The sequence below is a fragment of the Rhipicephalus sanguineus genome, chromosome 1 (assembly GCF_013339695.2).
Source record: "Rhipicephalus sanguineus isolate Rsan-2018 chromosome 1, BIME_Rsan_1.4, whole genome shotgun sequence".
NCBI lineage: Eukaryota > Metazoa > Arthropoda > Arachnida > Ixodida > Ixodidae > Rhipicephalus > Rhipicephalus sanguineus.
The window spans coordinates 123,588,872-123,610,228 of NC_051176.1; the positions used below are offsets into that span (position 1 = coordinate 123,588,872).

The 21,357-nt window shown below is 46.3% G+C and overlaps 1 protein-coding gene across 1 annotated transcript in view; it reads left to right on the top strand.

The window, feature by feature from the left end:
* LOC119397232 (zinc finger SWIM domain-containing protein 8) overlaps window positions 1-21,357 on the top strand; it is a gene marked incomplete in the record, with an annotated part of 161,537 nt that overhangs the window by 115,818 nt on the left and 24,362 nt on the right. Inside the window, 7 exon segments of the mRNA XM_037664670.1 lie at window positions 2,797-2,883; window positions 2,991-3,115; window positions 3,565-3,977; window positions 6,109-6,233; window positions 7,000-7,195; window positions 18,721-19,178; window positions 19,948-20,269. Coding sequence (XP_037520598.1) covers window positions 2,797-2,883; window positions 2,991-3,115; window positions 3,565-3,977; window positions 6,109-6,233; window positions 7,000-7,195; window positions 18,721-19,178; window positions 19,948-20,269 — 1,726 coding nt within the window.

Sequence of the window (21,357 nt, forward strand, 5' to 3'; positions counted from 1 at the left end):
ATGATTGAGGCGCTGGCTCGGAGATAATCGGGTAAACCGTGAATGCTCCATACAATTCCTCTACTGTCATATAAAGACGTCACACGCTGTTATAGTAGCGATTGTGGTCAGGTTGTTGTCAAACCACAAGCGGTCGCAGACCTTGCAGCTGTGGCCGAACGTGTGGTTTAGGAAATTGCACTTGAAGCGCGCGTCGGCACCACCAACTTCAAGTAGCGACTGCTTTCGGCGCTTGGCCGCTGCTTCGGCTTCGCGGACTTGTATGTCAGGGTTCGCACGACGCTGACGTCTCTCTGCGGCCTCGCAAGCTCTCACCACAGGGTCTTGGCGGCGAGCCCGCACTGCTGCTTCCTTGCGAGCCCTCCGCTCCACCGCCTTGTCTTCTTCATTCATGTTACTAGTATCGAAGCGCACTGCTGGAGTGGAGTGAGTGCCGCATGCTACAGTTGGCTATGCTACGTGGGGTTTTGCCTGCGTTATCATCATCAAGGCTCTTGAAGAACAAGAGGAAGAAGACTTCTCTTTTGCGCGAGCGGGCGCATGCTACAGTTGGCTATGCTATATGTGGTTTTGCCTGCGTTAATGTCATCATCAAGGCGCTCAAAGAACAAGAGGAAGAAGACTTCTCTTTCGCGCGAGCGTGCGCATGCTACAGTTGGCTATGCTATATGCGGTTTTGCCTGCGTTAATATCATCATCAAGGTGCTCGAAGAACAAGAGGAAAAAGACTTCTCTTTCGCACCAGCTGCGCCTGTAGCGATCGCCTCTGGAACTAAGGTTACGATTACGGCGCGGGACTTTGCCCCAGCTTAAGAGCCTGGTGAGCCAGCTCCTAAAATGTCATCTCATTAATAAAAAACATCCCTCCTGGTCAGCGCAGCTGCAATTGCGTTTTTGCATGCGCAGCAGCGGGCCTGTCACTGATGGCCCACTGTGAAACGGCTGCACCATGTTACACGTCCACCCCTCGCTTTCCAGGGTCAACAGCTGACGGTTAAAAAAACTCAGTTTCGCTTAAGGGCGAAGCAATGAATGCGATACCAACAAATTGTATTGTTATACAAAGTAAGGCCAGCAGCTAACTCTTTTGGATCCGATCTCGTGTAACTCAACAAAACTCTGGCTTAAGGGAATATTGCCGCTCCGGGAACCGAAGCGGTTTTCGTGCTGTGAGTTCTCTAACGTTAGCGAGCCATCTGTTGATGCCTGGAGATAGCGCGCGCACCAGCGACAGCACCCTTCGAACGATGCAATCCCTACTTCCCCTCCCGTGGCGTCCCTTCATGCTCTTTACGAAAGACGGGCGGGGTGTTTCCTCTCTGTTAGATGAGCGATCGATGGCAGGCCTGCACGCGGGAAGAAATTTCGCATGCGCTCTCCGTTCAACGAAGACAGCCGACTATTTTAATCTCCGCTTCTGCCGCGTTCGTTGCCAGTGCTCGCGAGCTTTTACCCGCGGGTAGAATGCACGGGGTTATGTTATCAATTTGGACTTTATACGGCAATGGCAAAAACGCATCAAGGGTGTCCATATAATTGTTATCACAATAAAAATTAAAACATTGAGGAGCCATTCCACTCTGTGAAGTCGATGATAAGCGACGCTGTTTCGCGCACGGCACAGAGGTGACATGGTGGATGACAGTTTGGTATGTAAGGCCAGGTTGTTAGCGTTCAATACGCAATATGAATGCGAAAGGCTTAGATGCTTCATCAAACACAAAAATTGACCGTCGGCGGCGTCAATCGATTGACGCAAAAAATAATCACGTGATGGCGTCATCATGACGTCATAGATCGTCAAAACTTGTGACGTCATCATGGCGTCATATATCATGTTGTCATGTGATGACATCACATAACATCATTGCTTTGCACTGCTTTCGTGATCGGTGCGCCGATCATGAGGAGGAGTGCAAAATCAGGTGACGTGCAGAAAGCTTGCAGAGAGGGAGGATCAGCATATCGATCGAGAAGAAAAAGAACCTGGCTTTCGCCTTGTAGTTGTTAGGGGGGATGCATTAGGGACAGTGTGACTCTGGCATTGAGGCACTGTTGTACGTCGCGGCGTTTGTCTACCACGTCTGCTGATAACCACATCGATGTATTTAGAGTGTTATTTCATAAAGTACAATTTTATTGATCCGGTGTTTTGTTTATTTGCTAGTGTCGAAAATAATTGCTGAAGAGGTTAATCCAGAACACTGAACTGTATGAGCCCTTATTTTTGCATTATCAAGTGAAATATGGAGTTCTACTGAGATTATTTTTTCCATGAGATTTGCAATGAATCGAAATATTTCTAGCTCTTCATAAGAGCCCTATAATAATTATTCAGGCGCTTGAATGTTAATGCAATTTGCTTCTCTAGTGCACTCCAGGATGTAAAATTAGCTGCTCCAGAGTGCTCCCAGATGCAAAATTATCTGCTCCAAAGTGCTCCAAGATGGAAATTTTTGCTGCTCCAAAGTGCTCCAAAATGGATATTTTGCTGCTCCAAAAGTTGCTCCAAATCAGAAGTCCTCAGTAGCATCACTGCATTTCCCAACATACCCCTGCCCCAGTTATTGACAGGACAGACTTGGAATGTAAAGAACCTTTCTTTGTAGATTATTGTGGGCCATTGTAATCAGTATTAGCTGGAGTCCGTTGCTCTTTAATTAGAACTGTTTGGATAGCATGCCATGCCGCATAAATGCTGCATTTGCATGCCTCAACTCTGAATGCTTTTGTGCTTACAAGACTTTTGCAAGACTTGTAGTTGTACTAAGTACTAAGTTCTTGTTCTCCTTGCAGAGAACAACACAAAAGGTGCACCGAATCCAGGCACTAAGCTGCCGTCAGATGAGGCTTTAGGCTTTGAAGCAGCTGTAGCTGCTTTAGGTAAGCACGTTTATATATCACAGTAAAGCCTAAGCTTTGAGCTGGCCATATTTTTCAAATATGTTCACATTTTCTATCTTTATTTCACTTTATTTGTTTATTTCCAGGATTAAAGGCAAATGTATCAGAAGCTGAGCATCCATTGTTGTGTGAAGGAACAAGACGGCAAAGGGGTGACCTCAGCATTACTTTGCTTGTGTTCTATAAAGATGATCAAGAAAAGCTTGCCAAGGTTCGTATTTTCTACCATTGTGGCATGAATGTACTGAAGTAGATTTGCCAGCCCTGTACTGGTAGTGTCTTACCTTGCTTTCCAACGCAAATGGCCAAAATTCCACATAGTCAAAAATTGAAAAATGAGAATCAGTCATTCTAGAAGTGATGAATCATGCTTCTATAAATTGTATTGACCAAGTCCTATAATCTTAAATTGCTGCTTGTTTTGAGCTTGTCAGCTAAACAAAACGTACAAGCTACATTTTATGAAATGCCGAATCTCGACGTTCAGCAGCAGCTGCTTTGCCTTTATTGTTTTACGGTGAAGTGTGCATCCATACCCAGCCACCCATTTAACGTATTTTAAACATTCCTTGCACATTGAAATATGAATGAGCACCAAAGTATGTTCTACCAGTTTGACATGTCTTTCATTTTGTGCTGTTTTAATTTTTTTTCTTCCAGATTATGGATCGCTTGCTGGACAAAGAGGTCCACCAAATGTATAAAAGCCCACCACTTAGTTCTTACTACAGCACCTCTACTCCCCCTGTGGCAGCTGCGCTGAATGCATCATTTCCTGCATCCGAGAGCACATCTGGCAGCTCGTCCTGCACGCCACAGACCAAGGCCGATGACTTGGCACCATCCACTTCGGCACCATCTACAAGCAATGCTGTAGAGCGTAGCACTGACTCCACCAGCTGTGTTAGTGCTGCCAACTGCCTTGGTGATGCCACTGCAGTTGTAGCAGCAACAGCACCAGCAGCCACGGTAGCGGCAACAGCTGAATCAGGAAGTCCGCCACCTCTGGCTTCTGGAGGGATGCGCCAGGAACACTCTGGGGGACCAAGGGTCAAATCACACCGGCACAACAGGTACGGCAACTTTCGGCAGGCTGTCACTGTAAAATTTTACACACATAGCAAAGCATTTAAGTGTAGTGTAGTAGCAGCACATGCGATATGTGCTTTACTATGACACCCATTGCAAAGAACAAAGATGAAACACACTTATGGCATAGAAAAGAAAAACTATGGGCCTTGGCCACCATTATAAACATAAATAAGCATAGCACAGAGTGAAATTGTAGACAATCTTTGTGTGATGTTCAAGTCATTAAAATTACCTTTCCAGGCACGAGCTGAAAAGCAACAGTATAGGTGTGTTTGGTGTGAAGTGCATGGTGTAGTGCATGCCACAGATAAGCAGTTGGAGAAAACGCTTCTCCATCTTGTATACTCTGTTTCATACATCAGGTGCAATGCTATGGAAGCCAGCGAGACTTCTTGCAATAGATGCGTTCGCACAGAGACATAGTTCAATGATTTTGCCACTTGTAATGCGATTTTTTTTTTTAGACTGAGTAATAAATGAAGGTGCTTTGTGCCTTAGGGATAAACCCCGTTATTTATATTATGGTTGTCAATAGGTTGTTCTGGATCACTTAGCGTCTCTTTGCTTTTCATATTGTGGCCTCCGTTATTTGTTTCTGTAGCGAGCAGCTTGAGCCAGTCACGGAGGCCACGTTTAGAATGATGAAATCCACACGCGAGACACACGGACTTGCACATTTTGATGACCGAACTCCTTGCATAGCTTCCACAAGGTTGCACCTGATGGATGAAATGGAGTATAGGGCAGTGCCTTCCCATATGCAGCGGTATTATTGTCCCCCCCCCCTCCCCTATTTGTTTGCTCCACATTTTCTCCTCCACATCGCCCTAAGCGCTCTTTGAGAAGCTCACTCGCTACCTTTCTTGTCTGCAGAATTTCTTGGTAGCTGCATTATAACCGGCATATTGTCCCGTGGAGCTGCGTAGTAATAAGCACTGTACAAGTACAGTAGACTCTCGGTGAATGGAAATCTCTTAAGGGAAATTGCTGCTTAAATGGAACAACTGCATTTCGTGTGATTGGTTTTGTAGTTGAATTCTGCTCCCCTGTTCATCCTTCAGTAAACGGAACTCCTGTTAAACTGAACATATTTTACTGTTCCCTTCAGGTTCCATTTACCGAGAGTCTAGTGTACATTCACTTGTATGGGAAGGTGGACAGAACTCTGAAAACTACGTTAATAATGCCAGTCCTGCACTATAGGCAGTTATGTTACAAGTTGTCTGAGCTATATAACGAAATCGGCAAAGTTTGCACTTGATTTCATCGTTTTGTTGTATGGGAAGGTGGACAGAAATCTGGAAAACTATGTTAATAGTGCCAGTCCTGCACTATAGGCAGTTATGTTAGAAGTGGTCTGAGCTATATAATGAAATCGGCAACGTTGGCGCTTTAATCATTGTATTGAAATTATCTAAAGTATAGTTGCTGACAAGTTCTCTTTTACATGGAAGGGGCAATAAGAAAATGTCCAAACAATTGAGCAGTTGAAAAAAAGTGTTGGGCTGGAGAGCCAGTGGCTTCATTACAGTGTAATCCACTTATGATATTGACAAAACTGGAAAATTTTTTGTTATAGCCGGTTATCGTTATATCTGGACCGGCAAAAAATGTTAAGGAAGAAAATACCCATATGTTTCCACATGCTTGTAGGCCTAGTTACTCACAAAATGATAAGTAAATTGGGTCGAACAATGCAAGTCATGGTAAAGAACACTAAAAACTTCATTAAAGGCTGCATAAACTGCCATAAAATTATTTAAACATGCTGAAAAAAGTATTAAATTTGCGAAAAAGTCGTAATTCTTCAGGACATCTCTAACCTTGAGGATCGTTGAAATTGTCAACTCCGAAAGCCTATATATTTTCGTGAGGCTTCCTTTTAGTATTGTGAAGCGGTAATGTACTAATATAAAAGTTATGTTTTTCTTTAGGGTCCCTTTAAGGTTAAACATAGGTTGTGTTCAATGGACATGACTTTATAGAAAGTTAAATAGATCATTATATATAGGATATCATTGTACTGAAGTCCTTTATGTCAAGGTTACACTGCATGACAGAGTTTGGCTTGTTCACTTATTGACCTGGCTGCTTGGCCTGTATGATATGCAGAAGTGCTGGTGACAGTGGTGATCGTAGTGAGGGGGCTTCAAGTCCTGGCTGGGAGGAAAACTTCAAGGCTTGGGAAGCAAAATTCCGGTGTACAAACTTCCGGACAACAAAGAAGCATTCAGCAGGTGAGTAATACTTAAAAAACAGCAGCGCACAGTAGTGTCTGTGTATTCAGAACTCCAAAGAAGCCAGGTATTTAAAAAGGCCTCAAGAATCTTTTTTGTTGTTGTTTTGTTTTTACTGTGATAAACGAACTTCCCAACATTTGGCCGCTGTTAATGTATAGTCAAAGCAACCTATGATGAACATTATGATCATTCTAGGTGAGTTTCCTGCGGTCGTGTTTTTGTAATAACCGGAATAATTGTAACTGTAATAACATTAATAACTTTTTGTGATAGCTGTTGCAGTGGTAGAATTATCTCTAGAACACAGTTTTTGTTTTTTCACTGACAGGAAAAAGTTACCTTTATGTGGGGAGCCTGGGAAACTGCCATTGGTCAGCAGACAGCAAAGTGCTGTGCCACTAGTGTATTTGTACGATAACCATGTGAATCCGTTTTTTGTGTTCAGGTTCCAACAATTTAAAACGGCCGCTTCAGAACTTAAAACAGCTGCAATATTGTATAGAATAGGCCACAGATACAATGGACCTTTCGTTCTGGATTATTACAGCCTCTTGTAAGAAGCGTCGACTGTGATACTGCGAAGATCCCTTGTTTTTATCATGCTCAACCTGGCTGTTTTTCTTAGGACACTCGACTTTTCATCCTCCGACTGTAGGAAACCTAGGAATCAAAACTTGCACTTGCCATATATTATAAAGTGCATTAAAATTTGTTATCTGCACAGTGTCTGTCTTGCCCATAATGTACGCACTGTCATTTGCAGGCATGGCCAGCATTGACAGCAGTGCACCTGAAACAACGTCAAGTGACAACTCGCCTACAGTGGTGCGGCGCGGTGGCTGGGGTCGCCCGTGTGGACCTGGCAGTGACAGTGGCAGCAGTGGCGAGAGTAGCGACTCAGTTGTGTCCAGCTCCTCTGGGGACCGGGCCACTGGGGTAAAGGCTCGACACACAGACAGGTAGCTATGCTTACTCTTTTCGTTTTCACTAACATTCCAATGTGTGTAGGAAAGACACTGTGTTTACTAACCTCACTCGGTGATTCCACTCTTGTGCCAAAGTGTGCCAAATTAGATTTATTGCACTAAATTGTGCCAGAGTCTCAAGTTTGACAACAATAGCATCGCAGGTGCGTCAAGACATGTGCAGCTTGATCTTGCCACCAAACTCACAGCCACGGACCAAGGGTTATTTTACAAACGAAACAGCGCTCGCTCGCAATGTTTATAGATACATTGCTCACGCATGCATGCCTTGGGGAGATGCGGGTCGAAAAACGCGAGTTTTCTAAAAAATTTTCATCGATTTTTTGTTTTCACCTGTTTTGTTAAGATTAGTACTAGAGCTGTGCGAATAGCAAAATTTTGGGTGCGAAGCGAATTCGAATAATAAAGATTGAGTGCGAATCGAATCGAATAATTTCGAATAATTTTCGAATATTTCTCAAACATTTTTCGAATATTTCGAAGTGAAATTTCAGAAAAAGTTGCAGAGAATCCCTAAGTATGTTCTTGTGAGATAGCAACATGAAAGTGTTTCTTTTCGCTAGGTTGATGAAGCGCTGGTGGGGTCATATTTCATAGTTGTCTTTCTTATCAAGAATGAGGCAATGTAGAGGCCGAATTCTATTTATGTACATCATTTGGTGCAACCAAAGTGTTGCCGACAACACTTTACACGTGATAGGCAGAGATGCCATTTCCTCAGGCTATCCTCCTCTTTCAACTGCTGTGGAAGGCCAACTGATGTGGTGGACAAGGGTGTGCTCCCTTCAAGACCGGAGTTCCAAATCTGCCAAGTAGACGCCGATATATGAAAACATCTGAAATTTTGGATGCTAAAAAGCTTCGGCGTCCGATTTTTCCGACTTCCTGCCCAAATTTTAGGTCCAAAACAGCATTAATTGAGCCCCCAACTCTGCCACATCTGTCATCTCCATATTGGAACCAGCGTTTTCTTGAGTTAATACATTTGCGACCGTAGCGGAGCTTGAAAGGCAGCTTTGCTGCAATACAGGGGGGTGTGATGAGGTGAAGCATATTGAAAATCTAGGGACCACTTCTAAACGGACGTTGACTGTCTCTTGGCTAAGTTCGACCGTAACGGACCTTGAAAGGCAGCTTTGCCGCAATACGGGGGTGTGAGGAGGTGAAGCATATTGAAAATCTAGGGACCACTTCCAATCAGACGTTGACCGTCTCTTGCCTAAGTTCGACCGTAACGGAGCTTGAAAGGCAGCTTTGCCGCAATACGGGGGTGTGATGAGGTGAAGCATATTAAAAATCTAGCCCTTTGAGGGTCGAATTTTTTCGCGAAATCCAGTCCAAAAATGTGTAATTTTTTATTGCTGAAATAAATTCTTCAGACGATTCTATTTAAGAAAAAAATTGTCTAAAATTTTTTTTTCGTGACCGTAAAGTGACAAAAAAATCAGTTTTGTTGCTACATACATATGGTTTATTCGTAGTAAAATCAAGCAGAATCCTAAAAAAAAGAAGCTTCACAGTTTTTTATGAATAAAAATTATGCATTGTATTAAACATAGCTCACAAACATACAAAAATAAGCGTACCAGACTACGTTTCCGGTTAAAAACGCTCGTGCTCAAACACTAAAAACTTTTCAGCGTGTGATAGTCTGAAGCATGGCTCCCCGCGCACGCGTTTCAGATGTCGCTCCTTGATCATCATCGGAGTCTGAACTCGTCAAAACTCCTCGTCTGACGAACTGAAATCCAATGAATCAGATTCTGATCGGCAATTGGGGAATAGTCCGCATCGGAAGAATCGCTGCTCGACTCACCGGCAGCAGCGCAACCGACGCGCGCTTCCATAGCGTGAGCGAACTGCGTTAGTGAGCGCACGGAAGAAAACTCTATGGTTCTGCGCCCGTCCGGAAAGCAAAACGAGTGAAAAAGCTACAGTAATACTTCGTCTTATCGCCAACAAGACGTAGTTAGTTTTTCCGAGAACCCAAAACAGGAAACGCAATCACGGCGGCGTCGTTTGTGTAATGTAGCGCCGCGCGGAAACAGATGTAATCGCGCGCCGGGGTGCAATAAATGAGAGAGTAACAAGCGGTCACCCTTTGAGAGATTAGAAACCAAACAGCCATCCGCTCTGCGGGCGCAAGAAGCGAAAACCACCCGAAGGACGAAACCGAAACGAGCCGGACCGCGTGCGCGCGTTCTGATGCGAGACTACAAGCCGCCGCGCCTCTTTGGAAAGAAAACAAAAAAAGACGGAGAGACATTGGCGCATTAAAAAAATTACACGAATTCCCGAAGCGTGGCAGCACATTCCAAGCAAGAGAAAAGGGAGAAGGCGCGCGTTTGAAACCAAACCGCGCCGCGGGCGCTCTCGGTTGCGCAAGCGATAGCCGGCGCGCGGCGCGCCATTTTGCGAAGCATAAAAAAAGCAACAACGGAGAGACATCGGCGCATGAAAAAAATTCCACGTATTCCCGAAGCGTGGCAGCACATGCCAAGCAAGAGAAATCATCGAAAAAGGCGCGCACTTTAAACCAGCTGCACCGCGAACGCGCTCGGATGGGCAAGCGATAGGCGGCGCGCCGTTTTGGGAAGCGAAAAAAAAATACAACGGAGAGACATCGGCGCATGAAAAAAATTCCACATATTCCCGAAGTGTTGAAGCACAGGCCAAACAAGAGAAATGATCGAAAACGGCGCGCGTTTTAAAAATAAACGCTATGCCGTACATGTACGACGAAAACCCTTTGGTACCAGGAAGCTTCTGCCGTACATGTACGGCGAAAACCCTGAAGGGGCTAGGGATCACTTCCAACCGGACTTTGTCTCTTGGCTAAGTTCGACCGTAACGGAGCTTGAAAGGCAGCTTTGCCGCAATACGAGAGTGTAATGAGGTGAAGCATATTAAAAATCTGAAGGGGTCACTTTCAATCGGACGTTGACTGCATTTCTCTTTGGGAAGTTCGAATAGTTCGAATAGTAAAATTTCAGTGCGAATCGAATCGAATAGCAAACACTATTCGAAAAATATTCGAAATTTCGAATATTCGCACACCCCTAATTAGTACCTCTACTGTTCTGAAAAAGAAAATCTATGTCGAGACTCAACTGGAAATGCTTTAAAATTGCATCTAAAGAGCACAAGGTTGCTGTCAAAAGGCCGAAAGTGTGTCATCTTCGAGCACCTTGCCGCTGATAATGCGCCGCCGCTCGCCATTGTTGACCGCATGAGGCGAACAGCCGAGCCTCACTCTTCAAATAACGACGATTGCCCGCGCTGCTGCAGCGCAGGAAATAATAAAGAGAAGCACACTTTTGCCACCTTTTTCGAGCGCCGCGACTGGCTTTAAATCACGTGGTACGGATCGGGAGCCGCCATTGGCCGCTGCGCGCCTGTGTGTGCTGTGAAGCCTACTTGCAGGATCCGTGTCTCGTCGAGCAGCGCAGCTGAACAACGCTTTTCTCGAGTGCTTATCCGTTATGGATGAAGAAAGCCGTAGGAAGCGCGGTCACCGGCCTGTGAAGTTTCACGCGGTGTCTGCGTGCGCTGAAGAAAAAATCTCTTGTCGAGGAGTCAGCTCGCAAAAGCCGTGAGGGTCAAAATTACGGTGCTGGCGCATTTTAATGGCAGTGGCCACTACAAGGAGGATTGTTCTTTCTTGTGGACAAATTTCGTCGCATTCAATGACATCTTTGATAAATAAACATGCAATTTTGACTTTAAAACTCGTTTTTCTGCGCTTCTGCGCAGAAAAACAAGTTTTGCGTTTTTCTGCGCTTTTCGTGCGCTTCGAAGGCACGGACGAAGACGAAGGAGCAGTCGGTGCCATCGCTGTAAACGGCGAATCCGCTCGACGAGAAGCACAGCACGAAACAGCTAGGAACTCGGTGGATGCTGAAGGTTGGGAAATGTGATCACTGAAGATAGCGCGCAGCAGCAAATGATCAACCGCAGACACGACCGCAGAGCTGGCAGAGCTGACAAAACAACACGTGAACGAACACAGTGAGGTCTGGCTTGGCTAAGCTACGGCTGGCAACGGATTGACATGTGCGGTTTCGAGGTTACGGCAGCCGCGGCGCGGTGCGGCGGTGCTGCTGGCCACACCTGCGATGCGAGTATGGTGGGTTCGAGGATATGAAAACAACCAAAATGGCGGCGTCGGTGGTGACTTTGGGTCGGCGGTTAACAGTAAAAAGTCCGGGAAATCGGATGGCGAAGGCTATAAGCGTCCGGAATTTTGGACTTTTTAATACATTGACTCTATGGGAAACTTGACGGTGCCACAGATGAGTCCGGGAAATCAGGCATGTCCGGAATTTCGGGCGTCCGGGAAATCGGACGTCGACCGTAGTTAAGTGGGGTTCGCGGCAGGTACCGAATGTACTCACGAGAGCCTGGGTGGCCACCAAAATGCCTGATAAGTGTACTGGGAGGCATTAAACTATTTTGGACATGGCGGTAACAATTTGACCACTTGAGCGGAATAAAAAAAAGCATGCATTCGCTTTTCTGATGATTTCGCGGTCCGAAAAATCAGATGTTGACTGTATATACAGTCTAAGTTTTTTGTGGCATAGTTTACAATATATTTCTTCACATGTTATTGTGCAAAAAAAAGGAAAAGAAAGCAAATTATCAAGAGATTCTGGCTTTAAGCACGCTATGCTCTGTTACATCGCACATCCTGCTGTGCTGAAATTTCTTTCGCTGCTTGCGCTAGCCACAGAGGTGCACAAAATGTGGCTTGCGAATTGTGAAGGCATCGGCACTTGTTGTTATTAGACTTCTACCACTGGAGCAAATTTCAAGCGTCTTGCGGATCTCTGCAGAATGAACATAGTTTTCCAGCTCATCCCTTAATTTCTCTCATTCTCAAACGTCGTGCTACTCTTCAATATCATCTTAAAAATTCTCTTTTTGAGAGCTTCTCCTTGCAGTCTTAAAGGGACCCTGAAACGGTTTTTTGAAATTTCGTCAGCGTTTAGGCATGAGCATCCCTAAATCATTCGCACCAGAAATTAAGTGGTGCACCGTGTACCAAGGCTACTACGGACAATTATATCTGTACCCTCCTCCTCACCCTGCCTTGCACCTTCAACTCACAGACACGTTGGCATCGCCGGCGATCGCAGTGCTCTCATGAGCACACTCAACGGTTTGAGCTTCGCCCAGTCATGGCCTCCGATATTGCGCACAATCTCGGAGGCCCAGTGTGCCCGGCAGCACGCCGTCTGGCAACAAAGACGAAGCTCGCGAAGTGGTTGATGTTTGCTCCGACAGGTGGCGCCACACTACCAGCTGATCTTATTTTATTCTCCTGTACGGCGACAGCCTGCAAAAGCATGCGGACAAACAAAAAGAATTCGAGAACGATCACCGATAAGCGTAAACTCTGGCAATGTGGTTGTGTCTTCAGGGGTGAAGTTAAAGCCGCAGACACGTGGATCGTGGCGTTGAACAGATAGCGAGAGCGCGACGCTCATTGCAGCGACGAGCTGAAGGGATTCCGCTCGCCAGATGCCTCACGAACATTGCATGATGTCGCAGCTTTGCAAGTCAGCAGTTGTTAGAAATGTGGTACACAACACGGCTAGGGCAATTCATTGTGTCCAAGAAAAGAAACCTCGAGGTAAACACTGTCACTCAGCTCACGTCAACACGCAGCACGTTGTAACACAGGCAGAAGATGCTCGTTGCCCACTGGAGGTGGCGATGGGTGGCGATTCGCAGCTTTAAAGCCTTGTAATTAGGTTTGTGCGAATAGTAAATTTTAGGTTCGAAGCGAATAGTGATTTTGGTTGAATAATTTCGAATCAAATTCAAATAGTATATATCACATATTATCAAGAAAAATGAGCATATTTGTCATGACCCAACCAACCTGCACAACGTTTTTTTTTTTTAATTGTAACAAGGCATGTGCAAATGTCATTCTTTTTGGTTCAAAGGAAGTGGAAGCAACTTTTAATAGTAGCAGGATTTGGCTTTCGGTAGAATGCAAATGATAACCTGTAAAATATGTTACGTTTTAAAATTTACTATACTTGGAGCATATAAGCTGGTATAACAAGTTTTTAAACTTAAAAAATTATGAATCGATGTGAGGTTAATATGTTCATTTAACCTTAAAGTGGGGCTTCGCGGCAGTGCGGATTTTTCTTGGAAAGGTGTATACACAGTATAGCACCCGTCCACTGCAGTGAAACAACCTTTACAGGAGGCTTCAAGCGGACAGTGCGGATTTTCTTTGGAAAGGTGTATTCACGGTATAGCACTCCTCCACTGCAGTGAAACCACCTTTACAGGGGGGTTATAAGCAGACTAATATACACCTATTCGTTCATTTCGAATACTTCGAAATTTTCAATACTTTAAATTCGAATCGAAGCGAATTCGAATACTGTATTATTCGTTCGAATATTCAAAGTGCTCGAATATTCGCACAAGCCTACTTGTAATAAATCATACAGTTTGCACCCATAGCTTAAATAGCTATGGGTGTTTGTAAAAGATATGTGTGCAATAAAGAAGATTCATGAAAACAAAAAAAAAAAACAAAAAAAATCAGTCTGTAAATGATCCTTAGGACTTGCTGTACCGGCCCAGTGTGTTCATACAAAATCGTCAAAACCATTTCAGGGTCCCTTTAAGAACTGTATGTTATGCATGGTTTGTACCATGATCTTTTTTTTTTTCCATATTGTAATGGTGTGTGCCTTCCTAGCCGATGTTTTACCGGTATAGGGATTCTATGTAACGAGACTCTGTACAGACCTTTCATTTTAGTGGACTAATGGAAATTTCAAGAACGTTTTTCCGCTTTGGAGCTCTGTGATCAATCTTGCGATGATAAGTTATAGGTATAAATTTATATTATATTTATATACTGTGATTACAAAATAACATTCAGGATATAAAATGATCACGAATGCAAATAAAGCACAGAATATTAAGATGTTAACTATATAAGCACCTTGTCTAATTACTTCTAGCTCGCCCGTTTCGCATAAATGAAATAGCCCTAAATGCAAGAAGCACAAGGAGTTCAGTACTTGTCAGTCATGACACTTAGCCAAACAAACAAATAGCTTCCCCGACATAAGAGCGTTTTTTTTTTTTTTTTTTTTTTTTTCAAGATAAAATATATAGAACATACATGTATGCACAAGCTATGTGACGACATTATCTTAAGTACTGAATGAAGACTGAGGCTTACCCGACCTGAGCTCGCCACCTCAAACCCGGGCCCGGCCCCATCATGAAAACTACTTTACCCAGCCCGGGTTTTCGCGTAGGCCTAGCTCATGCAGAGCTCTAATCTCTCGGCTCCTTTGTTTGGGTTTGCTTGAATGGAGTTCACCAACGGTGCCCGACGCCAGTGGCGAGTGCTTACCTTATGTTGTCCCTTCCAAACGCTTGGCCGAAGAGCGGTGCAGTGACTGTATTCGCGCGTTCCACATACTAGGCTGAGCCACACTTATTGAACGTCAACGGGAACGGAGATTGCTCACCCTCGAGCAATTGGGCCCATTTGTCAGTGATGCCAAGTGTATGCAACATGGTCGTGAGGGACCCTTTCCCTTAGCGGCGTACCTTTCCCTTAGCGGCGTGTCGCTATAAGCCATTGCCCACGGAGATGTAGTAGCGGCACCCTTTTGTTGCGTATTTCCGCCCATAGGTTAAGGCATTGCCCACGGAGATGTAGTAGCAGCACCCCTTTGTTGTGTATTTCCCCCCATGGGTTAAAGCCTTTTGTTTCTCCTACCGCCTTCGGTAGCGGGCGTGGTACGATGTTTGCTGGTATTGCTGCAGGCAACAAAGTGCTGCGAATTTCCTGAGAGCAGTACTGTGTCCCTGCTGCGCTGCACTCTACGCTTTCACTGCTCGAACGCACGCGTGCAACGGTGCGCTATTTCATGCAAGCCAACGGCCAACATGTTCCTGTGGTGCACTAAGTCCGAACCCACGCTGGTGGCCGTAGTCTTGTTGGATAACTGTAAAAACCGGAATATAGGTTGGACCGGAATATAGGTCGACCCTCCGAACTTTGAATCTCCAAAAAAATAAATTTTAAAAAATCGCAAAGTATCGCGGCGCACCCTTACCTTGATAAATACGCGACACAACCAGCTGCACTGGGGTGACATTTCTTTTTATTTGGACACTGATATGTAGTTAAACGCCAGAAGGCCACAAAGTGCTGTCACTCAGACTCATCCGAACTTGAGTCGGACGACGCCTGCTTATCACTAGTAACGTCCCAGAGTGCATCGTCCTCCGTTCCATCCAATGCGTTGCTGATGCAGCATTTGCAAAAAGACTTGCGCGCCATCTCTTCTGGGAGAGATTTCCATGCTGACGACACCCAGCCACAAACGGTTGCAAGAGGTGGACGTCGTAGGTGGCCAGCGGGGGTCTTGGGATTGTCACCCAACATCCACTCATTGTAGAGCTCGCGCATGCAATCTTTAAAGGGTTTGTTGAGCACTACGTCCAGTGGCTGGAGGATTGATGTTAGTCCCCCAGGGATCACGACAAGATCCGTCCAGCCATCGGGCAGGGCTCCCTTTACATCGGCCGTGAGGTGGCCTCGAAATGAGTCGAGGACCAACATGCTCGGTCGCTGAAAAAGCGCACCGGGTCGCCGATTTTACACGAGCCGGATCCATTCGAGCATGAGGGACTTATTCATGAACCCTTTTTCGTTCGCTCTCACGATCACATCCCGAGGAAAGTCTTCTTTCGGTAGCCCTTTTCTCTTGAAAATGATATAAGGGGGCAGCTTCTTTCCATCGGCTGTGCATGCGAGCATCACTGTAAATCGCGAATGCTCGTTGCCCGTTGTCAAGAGCTTCACTTGCTTTGATCCTTTAGCGGTCACAGTCGTGTTCGAGGGCATATCAAACCAGATCGGAGTTTCGTCAGCGTTGCCCATGTGTCCCATCATGTAGCAATGCTGTCGACGAAGCTGTATGACGAAGCGCTAATACTCGACCAGCTTGTGATCGAAATCTTCGGGCAGTTTTGGCACACGGAAGTACGCTGCCGCAGCGCAAAGCCCTTCCGCTTCATAAATCGGCGCACCCTTGATGGCGAGCCCTTGAATTGCGACCTCGTGAGCCCAGAGTCGTGTGCTGTCTCGAGAGCTATCACGCGGATGCACTCCGCTGTCACGGGTAGCGACCTTGCACACAGCTCCCGGATGAACTCGGCGAGTAGCATTTCCAGTTCGGGGTGCACTGCAGTCCGTCCACAAAACAAAGTTTTTCTTTGGTTGCTGCAGGATGTGATGCGCTGCTTTTGGTTCCTCCAGTATCGGACGCTTTTCTCCGATGCACCGAATTCCTGTTGTGCTGCCAGGTTGCCATGCACTTCGGGCATACTCGAGAACTTTTTTCTTAAAGCCTATCGTAAACTGCCGTCGGCTACCACTCATTTCTGAAGGAAACAGAAAAATAGAAACAGCGGATAACCGAAGCAGCCAAACTTGACAGAAGAAAAAGCAAAATGCTGTTGCCCAACGGTGCCGCCAGCCCGCCGCTGCTGATGCTCACAATGGCAATGGAGGCTTCTGACTTCAGCTGCCCATTGTTGCGAGACTTCCACATTTTTTTCTGCCAATGACCGGTATACAGTCGACATCCGATAATTCGGACTCCACGGGGAACGTAAATAAGTCCGAATTATCGAATGTCCGAAAAAACGAATGCATCATAAAAAAATACTTTTATTGACACTTCAGGGTCCCGGCGGCCGAAAAAAGTTGTCAATGCATTGCTGCCCGCACTTTCGCTTACGTGCAACCAAGTCTGCCTGTATCTCCGCCAGTGTGATGTGATCGCTGTACGATGACGAGCTGGTTTCGTTCGTGAAGGCAACGCGTCTGTGCGGCGCACTTAGCGGTCGCACAAAGAGGCAGCATGAATAGCGGCGCGGCACGTTTGGGTTCTCGCCTATTAAATGCGTGCACTACACATGCAACTGCCCCAGGCCACATGCACTATCGAGCAGTTGACTGAAGATGCTTATCATCAGGCTTGTCAGTGATTGAGCCGTACTGGCGCGTTTGCCACCTGCCGCCATCACGCTTATGTGTATTTCCACTGCTTATCCACAAAGACATCGCCGCACGGCGCCGTGATAGCGGCCCCTTTGAATTTCTGGTCCGCTTCACCCCATAACACTTCGGCATCGCGACAAAGCTGACTTTCGGACTCTGCTACTGTCGTAAACAGGTCGACTCGCGAAAGCGCTGGTTCGAGCCTACGAGATGATAGACGCGGCAGAGGTGGGGTCTTCAATTATTGCCTTTCAGACCTGCAATTTGGGCAGAAGGTCCGAAAAATCGGCCGCCAAAAAGTTCTAGCATCCGAAATTTCCGACGTTCTTGACCATTGACGTCTATGGGGCTGGTGACGGTGCCACGAAAGCGTCCGAATTTTCAAGCATGTCCGGAAAATCGGGCGTCCGAAAAATCGGCATTGACTGTATCTGCCGCGTTTCGTTGTCGTCGGCACGGCCTTCGGCGCTGGCTGTGAGGGCACCGTTGGCGCCATTTAACTCAGATCTTTTGATACAGCAGGGCGTAAAATAAAGCACGTCTAAATATGAAATGAACGCACGCGCAAAACGCTTTACCGCAGACGCATTCGACAAAATGGCGGCGATAGCAGCGCAGCGCGGGGATACAGGAACCGGAATGTAGGATGTTCGCGATGTCGATATGATTTCCCACAGTGGACCAGTGCCTCCAAGATCGGCATTTCCAATCACAAATTTCTGAGGCGTTAAGTTGCGATCGAAATAAAGCCTCATAGGTCACCAATTAGCTTTCGTTCTGATCTCTGAGGCCATACTTTGTATGGTACGGGTGCCGGAGGAGATAATGGCTGGTGATTCGGCGTGTGCGACAGTCTCGGACATGGTCCGGATTATCGAATGTAGATCTCGCAGCTGTCCGAAATATCGGTCGTCTTTACACATTACTTCTATGGGATCATCGGCGGTGCCGCGCGACTGTCCGATTTATCGGTTGGCGACTGTATAAGACGAGAGTCGACTTTTCATCGCGTTTCTTTTTTTTTTAATTCGACCTATATTCCGGTTTTTACGGTAAGTGCACACTACAGCCTGCACCAATGAGCACGGGCTTTCTGTCAAGTGACCTTCAATTTGAAAAATTCATTCACAAAGACCAAATGGCTTGGTCATATGGCTAGTCAACCATATGACCACTGGCACCAGCAGAAGTTCCAATTTATTGCCTTGGTTTTCACCTGCAGTAGCAGTAAAACTTCGTTATATTGAAGTCATGGATAAACATGCTCCGTTATATCAAAAATTTTATTTTATTGAAGTTCGTTATAACGTTTAACTGTGGATAGCAGTTGTTATGAACTCATGTGATGCGCACAAGCTACTGATCAGTGCTAGTCATGACTGAATTATAAGTGGCCGCCCTCCCTGATGGAGCTCCATTTCTTTGTGTGCAGCTTGTGTGTGCTACCATCGGACAGCCCGCCACCAAACTTGCATGCATCCGTTGGGGCAGCACCTTCACGCTTCTTGGCATCCGGAGGTGGGGCCCTTTCTGGGGCTGGCTCTGGGTCTCGGGCTCCGGCTGCTGTCGCTGCAGCCCCTCAGAAGCCCCCACCTCCGAGCCGCCTGAAGGGCAAGCGAGGTGCATGCCCAAGCCTGCCCAACCAGCCGAGCGAGGCCTCGGCCCACTTCATGTTTGAGCTAGCCAAGACTGTGCTGACCAAGGCCGGTGGCAACTCGAGCACGGCGGTTTTGTTCACCCAGCCCTCGGCCAGCCAGAACCACAGGGGCCCCCACCGAGCACTGCACATGTGCGCCTTCCAGATTGGCCTCTACGCATTGGGCTTGCACAATGCAGTATCCCCAAACTGGCTGTCACGCACCTACTCCTCTCATGTTTCCTGGATCACAGGTAAGCCAGCCGTTGCCTTCCTCTCGTGCTGCTTTGATATTGGCTGAACTTTTGACATGACTGCATTGAAAGTAAACGCTGTACTTACTAATGCAAGGCTCTACCTTGTGTGAGGCCCACACTACTTTTGAGAACAAAAATCTGGGAGGAAAATATTAATGAACTGTAGAAGGGTACGCATTTGGGCTGGTTGGTTCATGATTACGGGTGAGAAACAGCGCTAAAAAGACGGGACAAGAAAGGACACGAGACGACGGCGCTGACTAACAACCAAATGTGCTTTATTCCTTCAGTCAGCATAAATATACTTCACCACTAACGTAATGAAAATACAGAAAACTCAGCCTGCGCAGAGGCAGTAGGGCGATCAACGAGACATGAATTCTATCTCCTTCGGAAGGGTCTCGTTGATCCCCTACTGCCTCTGCGCCTCGTTGATCGCCCTACTGCCTCTGCGCAGGCTGAGTTTTCTGTATTTTCATTACGTTAGTGGTGAAGTATATTCATGCTGACTGAAGGAATAAAGCACATTTGGTTGTTAGTCAGCGCCGTCGTCTCGTGTCCTTTCTTGTCCCGTCTTTTTAGCGCTGTTTCTCACCCGGAAAATATTAAGCCTCAAAACTTTACAATAAATCTTTTCACCAGGGTATGCAGTGTTTTTATAACTGCAGTGGTCTAGTTACCTCAGTGAAGCCACAGATGATGTATGTACGATGCTGAGTTGAAAAAGAAAAAGAGGTTTACAAACTGCCATTGTACTGGGACCCAGGGCAAGCCATGGAAATTGGCAGCAGTGCGCTCATGTTTCTAATGGACACGTGGGAGGGCCACCTGACACCCCCGGAAGTGGCATCTTTGGCAGACAAGGCATCACGAGGCCGAGATCCGGCCATGGTGCGGGCCGCTGCACAGCTGGCCTTGTCCTGCTTACCACATGCACACGCTCTCAACCCTAACGAAATCCAGCGAGCTCTCCTCCAGTGCAAGGAGCAGTCAGCTGCTGTGCTTGAGCAGGCATGCTTAGCTGTGGAGTCTGCTGCCAAAGGAGGCGGTGTTTACCCAGAGGTTCTTTTCGACGTTGCTCGCCGATGGTATGTTTGTAATAAGCTTCTCTTCCAAGCTTGCAGTGTGTTTCTATTGTTGTTGTACATTAATGGACGATTGAAATACAAGTAAGTTAGGGCTAACAAAAACGCATTCTTGTGCTATTGTTTACACATGTGGCATGATTTCGGCTTGCGTGCTTAAATTTGAGTCCTAAACTATCTTTGGCAATCACATAATTAGCAGTCCGAGATAGTGCTCTCGGGTTAAGTTGAGCCCCTTTATAAGAGGCACTGATGTAACAGACAATTTGGTATAGGAGACACCAGTGTGCCTTCACTGAAATAGGCGTTGGTGAGAAAATGGGAATGCGGCACCCTGCTTATAAGAGACAGCTCATATAAAAGACGAGAACTGCTCCCTGGGTCGTGTCTCCTATAAAGGCAAGCACCCCCCTCTCCCCTCCCGCCATTTTCACTGTGTCATTTACTGTTTTTATTTGCCCAACGAAGGTGAATAAAAATGGTGAATGCATGCGTATTCTATGAAGCATTTCATTAGAAGCATGTGTTTGCATGTCTCTGTGATAGTTTAGGTATCGCGTACTGCTGCGTGTGCTTGGTTCTCGCTATTTTCGCTCTGTTGATACTCTACTTCTGCTGCTGGCCAAGCTAAGCTCCGTTACAGTGAACGATACAGTTTCGGAGTGACCCGTGGCTGCGTCTTGGCAAAGTTGATGGCCGCTGTTGCACAAGAAACCGTAGCGTCGGGGGCCGGTCAGTAAAGGCGGGCAACGTTGGGCACGGCAGCTGCTGCGTTAAAAGGCCCGTTCAGGCGGGTGACTTGAAGTGCGCTAACGCCGTGCGGACTACTAAAACGTGACTTTCTTTCAAAATAAGCATTTCCTTGGCACAAAAAAAGCATTACGAGGTTTCTGGAACACTATTTCAACAACCAACGTTCACTTAATATTTGCCTTTAGTGTCCCTTTAAAGCTTGAATTCTGTTTGCTGCAACCGCCACGAGAAAAAAAAAACATGCAGTCACTGTCTGTGCAACATGAATGATGGCCATGCAGTTCTAAAGGCATAAATAGGCGGGAAGCTTTGCGTTTCTGTCATTGCTTTACTGCATT